Source organism: Puma concolor, chromosome D1 (assembly GCF_028749965.1).
Source record: "Puma concolor isolate L17-30 chromosome D1, mPumCon1.1.hap2, whole genome shotgun sequence".
NCBI classification, from domain to species: Eukaryota; Metazoa; Chordata; class Mammalia; order Carnivora; family Felidae; genus Puma; species Puma concolor.
In genome coordinates, this window is record NC_141676.1 from 27,867,612 (window position 1) to 27,880,654 (window position 13,043).

Below are 13,043 nucleotides of genomic sequence, written 5' to 3' on the forward strand. Positions count from 1 at the left end.
ATTGTAGAGTGGTAAGTTACATATTTATCACATAATTTGGACTTGCCTAAAATGTCTAGGGAGTTTCTTTTTTTTTTTTTTCTTTCTTTCTTTCTTTCTTTCTTTCTTTCTTTTTTTTTTTTTTTTTTTTTTTTGTTAAAAGCAAGGGTCTGATCAGGACAATATGTTTTTATATACTGAAGGCCTTGACTGGGACCCAAAGCTGCTCTTCGGGCTTCTTTCATCACACACACACACACACACACACACACACACACGCACACGCGCGCACACACACACACAGCACACAGTGTTAATTATACCCATTAGGGACCCCCACCTTGCACATGGAGACAAGAACATGACAAAACCATGCACGCAATGGTAAATTCTGGTTTATGCTCGTGCAAAGTCAGTGAGGATCGGCTCTGAACAAGGAAAATGAACTAATCAGGAACTCAGTTCTGACTTCAACCACCAACCTTTCAAGGTAATCTCATCCAAGTCCTTCAACGTCATCTTTAAAATGGGAATAAAATGTCTATGACCATGATCCAGACTGTTTATATAAAACTATGAGTTCTGAAAGTATTTGGTAATTTCCTCTTTACAAGACTGGTGACTGGGATCATGCACAAATAGACCTTTAATAATCATTTCTGAAAAATAATAATTTCTGAGTATAATAATTTGCAAAGAACTCTGATAAGGCCCAAAGTTTTTCCGTACAGAAGGACAAACTATTAGCCTCCTCCTCTTCCTAGACTTTGTTTGCCTTTGTGGTTGGAAGGGAAACCAGAACTCCAAAAGTCTGGCTTCTTTCTCTTTCCCTGATCCACGGCAAAATAGTAGCTCCCAAGTACTGTTCTTGATCATTGGAAAGGCACTTTTCTCTGTGCAGAGTATTACTGGCACTTTCCATGGGGGCACTTTCACCGCAGGAGTCAGATTTTTGAAAGATGCTGAGGGATGGAATTCTGCCGCCAGCAGATGGAGAGGAGACTCAGACCAGCGTGGTCCCTCCCAACCACCCCCCCCACCTCCGGGATTAGCTGCCCCTGGCACTGCTCAGGCGTACCCAGCCCGTTCGGTCCCTCCTCGCACAGCACCAGGCTCCTCTCTGGAGCGCGGACGCAGTCACAAACCCGCAGCCAGCAAGCAGAGCCGCGCTGTCCGGGGCAGCCCCGCGCACGGTGTCTGAGGACCTGGGACCTCGAACCCCGGACGGGCGCGAAAGCCACTCGGGACGCTGGCATTTCTGTATGTGCTTATCTCATGTTCTTGTCTTTTCTTTCTTCCTTGAGCGGCCTGCTGGTTACTTTCAGTCTTAGTTAACCAAAAGGGAAACGCCGAAGGGGGGAAGCCCTGAAGAACGATTTAGAGGCAACCCAGCCGCCTCTGTAAGGAGAGGTGTTCACTGAGCGACTCTGCCTGTCCCCGACGCTGGCCCCTTTAAGAAGCAAGTCAGTCCTGATGCTGCTGCTGTTTGTATTGCTAATCCCCAGGAGCCCCGTTAAAAAAAAGGGGGGGGGGGGACCGGGCAGCTGTCTCTTTAAATGTGATTTCCTTCTATTGTATTTGAATCGTGATCAGGAAAAAGGAAATGAAACCAGAGACAGAGGGAAGCTGAGCGAAAATAGACCTTCCCGAGAGAGGAGGGAGCCCGGGGAGAGAGGCACGGTCCCCTCCCCGCCCCCAGGCCGCCGCCCCCTCCCTGCCCTCGGCGGCGAGCCGCGCGCCGCGACCCGGGCCATAGGTGCGAGGGACTCGGCGCGGCCGGGCGGGCGCGCACGATCCCCGCGGGCGGCGCGGAGCCGGCGACAGCGCGCAAGCCGAGCCGGACCTGGCGGTGGCGGTGGCGGCAGCGGCGGCGGCGGCGGTGGCGGCGGCGGGACCGGGATGGAAGGTTAAGTCCTGAGCAGCAGCAGCAGCAGCAGCTGCAGCCGCTGGGGCCAGGCTGCGCGCCCCGGTCCCCGCCTCGGCCGCGGCGCGCCGGCAGCCCGGTGATTCGCTCTCTCTCTTTGGCGTTTGAAGGGAGCGCGGTGACTGTCCTTGAGCGCGGAGGGGCGAGCTCGCCGCCGGAGCGCCGGAGCAAGAGGAGGTGCAGGAGCGGCGGCGGCGGCGGCGCCCGAGCACCCGAGGGGGTCCGAGCCCCGGCAGCCGGCCAGCCCCGCGCCACAAAGGGAGCGCCCCCGCCGCTTGGCACGCCACCTCCCTCCCCAATGTCCTCAGCCATCGAGAGGAAGAGCCTGGACCCGTCTGAGTAAGTGTGGCTCCCCTGCCCCTGCCACCCACGGTGACCACGGCCTCGCGCCCCAGGGCTGCAGGGTGGCGCGGGCGGCGGGCGAGAAGGTTTCAGGTGCGCGCCCGCAGCGTGCCCTTGGCTCCCTTCGCCTGGAGCAGGGCTCCCCCTTTCTCGCGGGTGGCTCGGGGGGCACTGGGAGAGGGGCTGGGCCACCAGCGGCAGGGAGAGGGGGTCGGCCTGGCACCTCTGCGGGCCCTTCTCGGCTACCCGGGACGCACCTCAAAGCCACCGCGGGTCAGAAAGTTTACACCGGAGCAGGCACAAGGGGAGATTGGAGGTGCGCAGGTGCAGTCCCGAGAGCGTGCCGGGCTTGGTTCTACTTCCTTCTCCCCCCTCGCTTTCTCGGTCCCCATTCTCTTTGTCCATTTGATCCTGGAAAGGGGGACATTCCAAGCGGAGGCCTCCCGAGTCCCCGACGGCCCCCTTTGCGGTGCGCAGGTGGGGCGGCTGCCAGTACCGCCAGGGACCCGCGGGCGAGGAGGTCCGAGCGTCCACCTAGCAGCTCTCTCCGGCCACCAGAGACTTTCGAGCCCCTAAATCCGGAGTTAATTGGAGTATATGTATTTCCCTCTCCCTTGGGATCCACTGATGGGGGGGCCTGTGAACCTCAAAAGTTAGTGCACCATTTTGTGTATAGGTGAACTCTGGGGAGCGGTGTCTCATAGCATTTTTCACGGGCTCCAAAGGGTTTGGGGTCAGGGAGCCAGAGCTCCAATGAGCATTTGCCACATTTGTTTTCAGAGCCTCGTCCTGGTTTGGAACGTTCCCCTATTCCCAACCTATACCTCCAAACCATTCTTTAGCGTTAACAAGGGGAGAAAGGATTGTTTGAGATATCATTTTCCCGTCAGCGCAAATGCCCTTTTAAGATTCATTAGCTGTCTGGTATTGAGAATTTTTATTCCTTTGAAGTCCCCATCTAATCCTTTGAAGGGATTTGTTACACAGACCAAAGGAGCTGGTTAATGACTTGTCCATTTGTGCTTTTAAGACGCATTTGTCTTCTCTTTTCTTTTCTTTTCCTGCTTTAAAGGAACTGTGCTTTCCTGATTGAAGTCTCCCCCTCCCCCAGTTTCAGCCGGCTATGGTGTTTATGTACGTGGGTTTTATCCTCGTTACCAGCATAAACACTCAGCATGCTCTTATAAAATACAGGAAGTACCATGATCCAGTGAGAATATAAACATTACTGTTGAGTCTTGAAGGCTCTCACACCAGGTCTACAAGGGGCTAGGTTGGTTCTAAGGAAAACACAGCTTCCATAAATAAGTTCTCGGGAGAAAAATAACATTCATTTTTAAAAGAACCTATCTATGCAGATGCAGGGTTTACAGGGTGGTCTGTACCACCCCCCCCCCTTTTTTTTTAATCAATCTGGAATGACAACTTAGCCCTGAGTTTTCAGAGTCTGAGCAAGACCACAGTAATACAATAAGAGTGAATGGGATGAATTGGTGCCTAATGCCTTTTCGATCAACAGAATTTAGCCACTAATCCTTTTATTGGAAGATAAATCTGGAAGTTTCAGTTCCCTGAAGGTTTGCCCTTTTCAAAGTTTGTGCTTTTTCACTGTGATTACTTACTCAAACCAACGTGGGCCTTGACTATCAGCATCTCCAATTTACAGATAGAAGCTTGCCTAGGCATTTGCAAATGAAACATTTAGACAGAAAGCCAGCCAGGATTCACCAATGGATAGATTTCCTCTACCAGGCATTGGGTGGCCCCTACCGCTTACCTGTGAGTAACAAGAGCAGATCATTTTATTTCCAGGCAACTTTGCACCAGAAAGGTGAAAGTTCTCCTCTTTCACAGTTGGTTGGCAGCATCAGCATCAGGGCATCCAGCGTGGTTGAGGTTCCATGAGTGTTTCTGGAAGCCCGAGTAAGACCATGGGCGGTGGGAAGAGAGGACATGTGCTTCTGAGCTGACACATGTGAAATGCTGGGGATATTATCTTTCAGAAGGGAGAATGGCAGTCCTTATGTATAACCTGTGGAAACAAAGAAAAGCAAGTCAGGCTTCAGTGAATTTTTACAACTCTTTAAAGTCTTCAGTTTAAGAAAAAAACTGACTTGGGTTTCACATTTTCTTATTCTAAGAAGGGATCATCTTATGAAGGACCCTTACACTTGGTCTATAAGGCATGGACTTGGTTTCAGTATTCCTAAATATTCACAGGGAGGTGACCACTTTAAAGAGGCACCTGGAGTTGTCAGCGTGCGTGCATTACAACACTGATCACGTGAGTCTCATCGTCCCTAAGTATAATTGGTGCTGAGCTCTATGGGCACAGACCAATCAGGGCACAAGGTTACCTGGCAAATTAGTGTCAGCTAGAAATAGGAGAAAGATTCATACCCTCAAGGTATGGAGGAGGAAACTCCCTTTGGGAATTGCACAATCAGAAGCCAGTCCATTTTTTAAAGCATAATAGATTAAAAAAAAAAAAAAAAGATTTGCCTTTGAGTAAGGTTCAAAAGAGCGCTTGTTAATTGTTACAAATCAACAGGTATTAGGTTTTTCCTGCATCCCATTCGGTGCTGGAAATGTTTCTTTCCGCTCTTATTTTCTTTTGGCAAATAAAATTATTTATTTTAAAACGTAAAACTGGAGTATTCCGATTCCAGGGAAGCGAAGTGAACTCGAGACACTGTCTCACCTTTTAAGGAGGGAACACGTATCACAGGCTCACTGTTAGCAGGCCTGGATGGAGATTTCAGAATCTGTTTAATTGCCGTCTACTCTTGAAAATAATCATTGCCCCTTCCTCATTTTCTTTCCTAAATCAGCTTTATCCAAATCAGTTTTGCTGTTGTAAAAATTTTCACATGCAGAAAGGTCTATTTAATGGCCTTTATAAGTCTAACAATGGCCTTAATACCTGGGATTTTTCTCCAAGGGTTCATTCAGTAATAAAGATGAGATGTGGAATTTCTGTAAAATATATATATACATATATGTATATATATATTTTAATGATAATGAGAATTCCTATTATATCCTGATGGCATTTTTATTTGGGAAACAAAACAACCTAAGATAATTTTTTTATCACTTTCTTTTTTCTTCCTCACTTCTGCTCTTTGTGCAGTTGGGAAGGGCTTGGGTTAGGATGGCAGGTCCATTCGACAGGGAATTTGTAGAGCTTTAGCCCTCTGGGTAGTGGGCTGTCCCTGAAGCAAGTAACTCTTTGAGCCTGGAGTGCCTCCCCTGAGGTTTGGCAGTGCCCTTGAGTCTAGGCATGGGAGTTGGAAAAGAAGGAGAAATGCCAAGATACAGGGGAGAGTAGGAGGGGAGAGTGGAAAAAAGAAAAAGACGGCAGAGAGGCCCAGAAAGTGCTGGGCGGCAGGCAGGGGCCACAACCCCGCCCCCCTCCCCCACGGGGTGTACCTCTTGGTGCCCTGCATTTACTTCTATAGCATGGAGGGGAAGAGACCTAGCTCCCTCCAGGCCTGACTCAGGCTAACGGGGGCCTCTCGGCAGTTCAGCCTCAGGATGTGGAGCCCCGTCCTTTCTCCTGATGTCACCAACAGGCACCTAACTGTCCAGTTCGGCCCAGAGCAGTTCCTGACCTCCGGTGCTTGTCATGTGGTTGTCCCTAATGCTTGGTCTTCTCTCCAGGGAGCCAGTGGATGAAGTGCTGCAGATCCCCCCGTCCCTGCTGACATGCGGCGGCTGCCAGCAGAACATTGGGGACCGCTACTTCCTGAAGGCCATCGACCAGTACTGGCACGAGGACTGTCTGAGCTGCGACCTCTGCGGGTGCCGGCTGGGCGAGGTGGGGCGGCGCCTCTACTACAAGCTGGGCCGGAAGCTCTGCCGAAGGGACTATCTCAGGTACGCTATGTCCACGCCTGGGGCCCTGAGCAGGGAGGGGACAGTCCACAGACCATCTGAGTGTAGGTCCACCTCTTCCGCTCAGGCCAGAGGCTGAGCCTAGCTGCCTTGTGCAGAGAAGTAGTTGGCATCTCCTCCTGCTGGAGGAGCATATTCTCAGGGACGCATTCCTCTGTGCTAAAATACTAGTTTTTTTAAAGGTGAGAGAATGATAAACATGAAATGCTGAATAGAAGTCCCCTGGGGGGGGGGCATGGTGGGGCACAAGGACTGGGGAGGGGTACGCATGTCGGGCCGGAGGATCCAGGAGTGCTGGAGTTGACCAGTTTGAGGGTAGGTTCTTAGGAGCTCATTGAATGCTTCAAAACATATATCTAGGTTGTAAATAATTTTTTGTAGGACCCCAATATTATATGATGAGACATTTCAAAGCTCCAAGCTTTTTTTTTTTTTTAAGTTTATTTATTTTGAGAGAAAGAGAGGGAGACAGAGAATCCCAATCAGGCTCTACACTGTCAGCACAGAGCCCCATGCGGGGCTCCAACCCACCAACCGTGAGATCATGACCTGAGCTGAAATTAAAGAGTCAGACGCTTAACTGAGCCACCCAGGCGCCCGGGAAAGCTCCAAGCTTTTGACTGTGACAGGGCAATAGTTCTGAAGTCAGCTGTAGGTGTGAGTCCCAACAACACAGCGTTCTAGCTGTGTGAACTCGGGCAAGCTACTTACCCTTCCCCAGCCTTGATCTCCTCATCTATAGAAATGGGGATAATAGCCGCACCTACTTCCAAGGACGCGGCGAGGATTAGATGGGGTCATACGTGTAAAGTTCTTGGCCTGGTGCGTGAACGTCAAACAGATGTTAGCTGCTCTTGCAACCAACCCTCATGACAGGATCATCGAGTCTTTTCCTACCTAATGAACAAGAGATGGGAGAACGGAAGGAAAAATAGGAACTCTAGGACACCCACTGAGACAGGAGCTAAGGACATCTCTGATGCTCCGGGTCACGCTGTTGGCCATGTGAGTTTCCCAGCACTCAACGAGTGCCTTGGTTCGGAATGTTCTAGCATTTCCAGTTTCATATTAGCTGCCGTGCAGGTAACTCTGTGCCCTCTACTGTCAGATCTGTTCAACTGTATAGCTGTCAGTTTTTTGCCATCTTCCTGGGGCACAGCGTCTGTGGAGCATGCAGCCGTAATACATTAGGACCACCCAACCCAGGGAAGCTTGTTTAGACTCCAGTGCCCTTGGCGGCCAGGCTACCTCTGCCTCCCAAACCTGCCCTCAGAGCATTTTTACATTAAAAAAAAAAAAAAAATGCAGGCAATTCCACGGTGAAGGAAGCTTATCTGTTTACCCAGACTGATAGAATAAGTGCCTTTTATTCCCCCCTAAATTCTCCAATAAAGTCCTTGCAAACTTGGTGGTTCAGAGAAAATAAGTAGAGTTTTCAATGATCATGATTATAATTGTGGTCCATTTTTTATTAAGTTACAAGAAAATGGAACTGGGATAAACAGAGACCTGATTTTGCCGGCTACCAGTTTGCCAAAAGTCAGTGCAGAAAGCAGACGGGTAAATGATCCCCATTGGGCCCCCTGACTACATCCCTGTCAAATCATTTGAATCTTATTAAATAGTGCAGATAGAGTAAGGTCAAAAGAGCCCCAGCTTCTCCCTATCTCTGTGGTTTTATATAACATTCAAGAATAAACCCAGTGCTGCCTGGGCTTGTTAATCTTTTGCATTTTTAAAAAGAAGAGGGGAAAAAAAATTGTCTGGGAGAACCCAATGTTAATTAACTTGTGTCTTGGTGACACGAAATAATTCTTCTCCCTGCTACATTCCTAGGCAACATGTTAATTAACTCTGTGTTAGTGCAGGCGGTTCCAGCCATCCTTTAATATTTATATTATTGTTATTAAAATGGGCAGGAGAAAGCTTAAGACATTGACACCTCTTGACAGAGGAGAAAAACTGTCTTTGGCTTCAGGAATGGTCCTTTAGCCATGGACTTGCTTACTTGCATTCTTAACATATCTGGCAGTCTTTTAAAGAGGCAAGTTGGGGTGCGGTGACTCTCTGGGGGTTCCGTGATGGGGTTCAGTCTTCTTCCCGCCCCCCTACCCCGCCCCAGGAGAACTGCTCCTCTTGAGGATTTCCCACAGCTGACTCGCCTGTTACAGTCCTTTTCAGACATTTAGCTTCAAATATTTATGAGATCTCCAGTGCCGACCTAAACCCTGATGCTGCTGTGTTATGTTGCTGGGAGGGAACCTAATCGTAGCTGTTAATGTCAGTACCGGGCCCAGATTCCCTCGGATCCCTTTCTACCAACTTTTGTGTGCAGTGCATCCCACTCCACAGTGGTTTCACTTGCAACAGCCAACAGTACCTCTGTTAGAGCCAGAAGTGTGCCCACTGCCCCCCAGACCCCCAGCGGACCTTGATGTTAACCAATGACTGGCACTGCAGGAGCACCAAAGCCTTGCAGCCTTGCCTGGAGCCGGCAGACCTGGAGACATACCCCAGAGTCCCCGTGCCATTGGCCCAGAGCCCCCCCCTCCCCCCCCCCCCCCCCCCCCCCGCCCCAGGGCCTTTGCTGGAGATTACAACTTTGCTTGTCTGCCTCCCCTTCTACCTGGCTTCCCTTGCTGCCTTACCAGTTTCCCCTGAGAATACATCCTTAATAATTCCCCTCCTCGGGGTCTGCTTCAGGGATATCCAGCCTAAGGCACCAGTTCTTGAGGTGAATGCTCAAATTAGATGTCAAGTCCTGGTTTATTTTTCCTGTTAGTGGAATCTCAGAATACCAGAGCTGGAAGGGGCTGCAGAAACCTTTTCTCCCAGTTCCCTTGCTTTTACAGCTTGAGACACAGAAGCCAGAAGAGAGGATGTCATTTGCTCCAGGGCACCTGGCTAGTTAGACCTGAGCTTGCCTCCCAAATATTAGTCCTTTGTCCTTCCCCTCATTAACTGCCTGATGTGTATTGTAATTTACCCCCAACTTCCCTTTAATAAATGCTCTCCTTCCTTAAGGGTCACACACCCCAGGCGTTGGCTTCATTCCACGCACACTGTTTTGTGAGTCGTCTATCCCTGCTCAGTCCCAAACTCAACTTACTGAATAGTCAGAAAACCATAACTGTCTTTCCACTCTGTGACCTCCAAGGTGGCAGTTTCCTACAGCTCCGCCATCTGCTACGTTGGGATAAAATGTTCTTCCCCCTATAATGAGTTTGCTCCCACGTGGTGCCTTGAAAACACTTAGAGAGCCTCAAATGCAAAGCAGGATTCAGGGGGAAACTAGCCGGGCCCTGGCTCTAACTCTCAGCCCTTTACCCACAGACCGCGTCTTCTTGATTCCGTTAATTCTGTCCAAATGTTTCAAAATTTGTCGATTGCTCCTGTCTCCCCCATAGCCTCTCAGAATGCACCAATTGATTCTCTGCTATTCTGAAGTTAATACGAACTTCCAGTAAGAAGCATTTGCCTAAAACTATCCAAAATGTTTTATGTGGAAAGGACCCGCTAACATGCCATGTTAGCAGGCACACGTGAAAATGACCTCCTGTAACAGGACTGCGCCATTGGGAATACACCTGACGTGTTATAACCAATGTTGGCTTAGCCTTTGATCGTTGGTGCTTTGACAATGCTCAGTTTGATCCTTCTCATAATGGAGTAGATGCTGTGGTCACTGCCATTTCAGAAGCTCAGGGAGTCTGAGGTCCCACTGAGGCCACTCAGTGCTCTGCGCTGTAGTCTTGGACTGAATCTGGGTCTTCTGATTCCAGTACTTGCGCTATTCCACTCTCACAGGCTGATTGCAAAACCTCAGCCTGCATCAGAAACACCTGGAAGTATTCCGTAACCAGACTGCTAGGCCTCATCCCCAGAGTGTCTCAATCAGGAGGCTTGAGAATGTGCATTTGTAGCAAGTTCCCATTTCTAGCAAATGCTGCTGGCCCCAGGACCACAGCTTAAGAACCACTGCACTGAGCTCCACCATGTTGCCTCTCCCACCTTGACATTGAATATTGCTCGAAATAAGTGATTGATTGAGACTTAGGGGAGTCTTGATTTCAGCGTCGGAAGAAAAGTTTCTCCACAGATTCACACCAATGGAGCAGCGAGGACCTTGAAGTAAGCTCTGCCATTCAATGTGGAAAGATGCCGCTTATCTCCCAGATTCTTGAGGCACGGTTAACTGTGCTAAGTGTCTTCTATCCAGCTCTCACTGTCTCCCAGAAGCCGGGGCCCCAACGAACAGTCATGCAGAGGTGGCCATTTTAGCTTATGGAGGAGTTTGAGACCAGCCCTCCCCGTGGGTGGAATCAGTGGCTGTTGACATGAGAGAATCTGAGAGTCTCAGAAAGATGCCCATTTCATTGCATTCCTGGTCAGTTCCCTCTCCAAAGGTCCCCAGGGGTTTACTCCAGCTCTTCTTCTAAAATGAAAGTTCCCCTGGGAAGGGACATACAGTACTGCCTAACATCTTAACTTAAATCACTTCAGCTAGGCACTTCTCCACAGAAGAGGGGCCTGGGGCAGCCTGGACCGGTGGCCACAGAGAGGGAGAGCTCAGAAAAGGGGCAGGTTATGCCAAACACAAATGCCATGGGTTGCAGCCTCATGCCACAGTCCCTCCTTCCCTCTAGGAAAGGCTCTGTGAGCCTCCCTGGACCCACCTTGTCCTTTGTTCCTGACCTGTTGGAAATTGAGCCTCCTGTATGGAACCCATCCTCAAACCCTTTCTTCCAATATTGTCTCTGCCACCGTCTTCTTAGCTTTTCTTTCTGTTTTTTCCCCTAGGCTTTTTGGCCAAGATGGTCTCTGTGCATCCTGTGACAAGCGGATCCGTGCCTATGAGATGACGATGCGAGTGAAAGACAAAGTGTATCACCTGGAATGTTTCAAATGCGCCGCCTGTCAGAAGCACTTCTGTGTGGGCGACAGATACCTCCTCATCAACTCCGACATAGTGTGTGAACAGGACATCTACGAATGGACTAAGATCAATGGAATGATCTAGGCCCGAGTCCCCCAGCATTTCTGAGGGGTGTTTCACTGAAGTCACTGTCTCCGTAGGGTCTTCACTCTTGGGCACTCTGGGGATTGGAGGGTGGGATGAGGCATTTCTTAGGGGATGGTGGACCCTCTCTGGGCACCAAGCCACAGCATCCAAGTGACATAATACAAGGGACAAGACTTAACTATGATAGGATGATCAGCCTTTAGGGAGAGCTTATGGACAGTGGCCACCGCCTATGCCTATGCATAGTCACTGATAAGATTAGTAAAGGAAAGGAGTGTTGGGCAGGCAGGCGCGTGCCATCATCCTAGAACTTCACACTTACGGAGAGGGACGTGTGCAAAGGACCTTGACCCTTGACAATTAGAGATGTGCAATTGATTTCTTTTCTTCCTGGCTTTTATGACAGCCCTGCTCCAATCACTGTCCTCCACACAAGGGAAGGACAGAGAGGAGAGTGGCCATCCTTTCTTCTTGGCCACCTTCCCAAGGCCTTAAGCTTTGGACCCAAGGGAAACTGTGTGGAGACACATTTCAGTTGAGAATGGAAACTGCAACTTTTAACCAAACAATTATTTAAAGCAATGCTAATGAATCACCGTTTTTAGACACCCTGGTTTTGAGGTGAGGAGTTCCACAGATTGTTTCTATACGAATGTAAATCTAAAAACAAAAGTTGTTCAACTATTTTATTATCTTAGATTATATCAAACTATTTGCTGTGTGTAGTTAAAAAAAAAAACTCTGCAGACAATAAAAATGACAGACTAAAATGAAGTGTTGTTTACTTGATTATGACTTAGAATTTGGGTTGGCAGGAAAATGACTTTTTATACTGTAAAGGAGAAGTAAATAAGCAATTTACTTTTAGGTCAGATAAAAACTTCCCATTTATTGCTACGGTTTATATGAGGCAGGCACGTTTCTGTATTACTAGCAATTATATAACAGGTCATCATGTAGCTCAGAGGGATGTAGAATAATTAAATTGTTATTGTAAAATGAGCATTTCACTTCAGCATTGTATAGAATGAACGGAAGGCAAGATCATTGCCTTTGGGAAACCTGTAACCTAGAAAGGACACAAATACATAAAACAGATTCCCTTTGGGAGAGAAGGTAATTACCTAGCTTGAAATGTGGCAAAGATGCTGAGCTTGACACTTCGATTTTCCAAGACGTGTGTCTCAGGGTATTTTATGACAAGTGGTTAAGAGGACCCTTACTTTGAGGATTTAAAGCAGGCCATCTTGCCTTCTGCCTTTGCCTTCCACCCTCCGCAGGCCGCCACGAACTGACTCAGAGCGCCACCTGCTGGCCATCACCTCTCTGCTCACTAGTTCAAATCCATCCTAGTGAGAGACAAACCTAGGTGGATATACTTCTCGGTTGTTTCATAAAAATATTGGCAAGCACCAAGAAGTCTTAATGTGTTTAATTATCAAGACATCAGAAATCTGCATCTAATGCTATAGTTAATTAACTGTGGCATTCCTGTTAAGGTTTGTTTGTTTTTTCTTCTAGAGGAGAAATAAGTAATGGCTCTTGGTATATAAAATGCTAAAGCAGTTAGGAAATTTGACTGCTTTAAGGTGGCCTATTTAAAGGAAGTCTAATTAGGGGCGTCTGGGTGGCCCAGTCGGTTAAGTAGCCAACTTTGGCTCAGGTCATGATCTCACAGTTTTGGGTTCGAGTCCCCTATCAGGCTCTGTGCTGATAGCTCAGAGGCTGGAGCCTGCTTCTGTTTCCTGTGTCTCCCTCCCTCTCCGCCCCTTCCCTGCTCACACACTCTCTTTTTCTCTCAAAAATAAACATTAAAAAAATTTTTTTTAATAAAAAAAGGAAGTCTGATTATATTGCATTGCAACTCAGGTGGGGATA

The 13,043-nt window shown here is 48.6% G+C and overlaps 1 protein-coding gene across 2 annotated transcripts; it reads left to right on the top strand.

Moving 5' to 3' along the window:
* Positions 1-1,716: 1,716 nt before the first annotated feature.
* LMO2 (LIM domain only 2) lies at positions 1,717-11,939 on the top strand. Of its 2 annotated transcripts, none has more exons than XM_086677709.1 (4): positions 1,717-1,735; positions 2,014-2,242; positions 5,909-6,124; positions 10,943-11,939. In XM_086677709.1, exons 2-4 carry the CDS (start codon positions 2,202-2,204, stop codon positions 11,160-11,162), a joined length of 477 nt encoding a protein of 158 aa, XP_086533835.1. In that variant the 5' UTR covers positions 1,717-1,735; positions 2,014-2,201; the 3' UTR covers positions 11,163-11,939. The 2 variants fall into 2 exon arrangements, with proteins under 2 accessions (XP_086533835.1, XP_086533834.1); XM_086677708.1 differs by lacking the exon at positions 1,717-1,735 and adding an exon at positions 1,744-1,885.
* Positions 11,940-13,043: the final 1,104 nt, after the last annotated feature.

Excerpts from the sequence above, each read along its gene's own strand:
- LMO2 (XM_086677708.1), top strand. Across the intron at positions 2,243-5,908 it reads AAGAGCCTGGACCCGTCTGA|GGAGCCAGTGGATGAAGTGC; the intron begins GTAAGTGTGGCT and ends TCTTCTCTCCAG. Across the intron at positions 6,125-10,942 it reads TGCCGAAGGGACTATCTCAG|GCTTTTTGGCCAAGATGGTC; the intron begins GTACGCTATGTC and ends TTTTTCCCCTAG.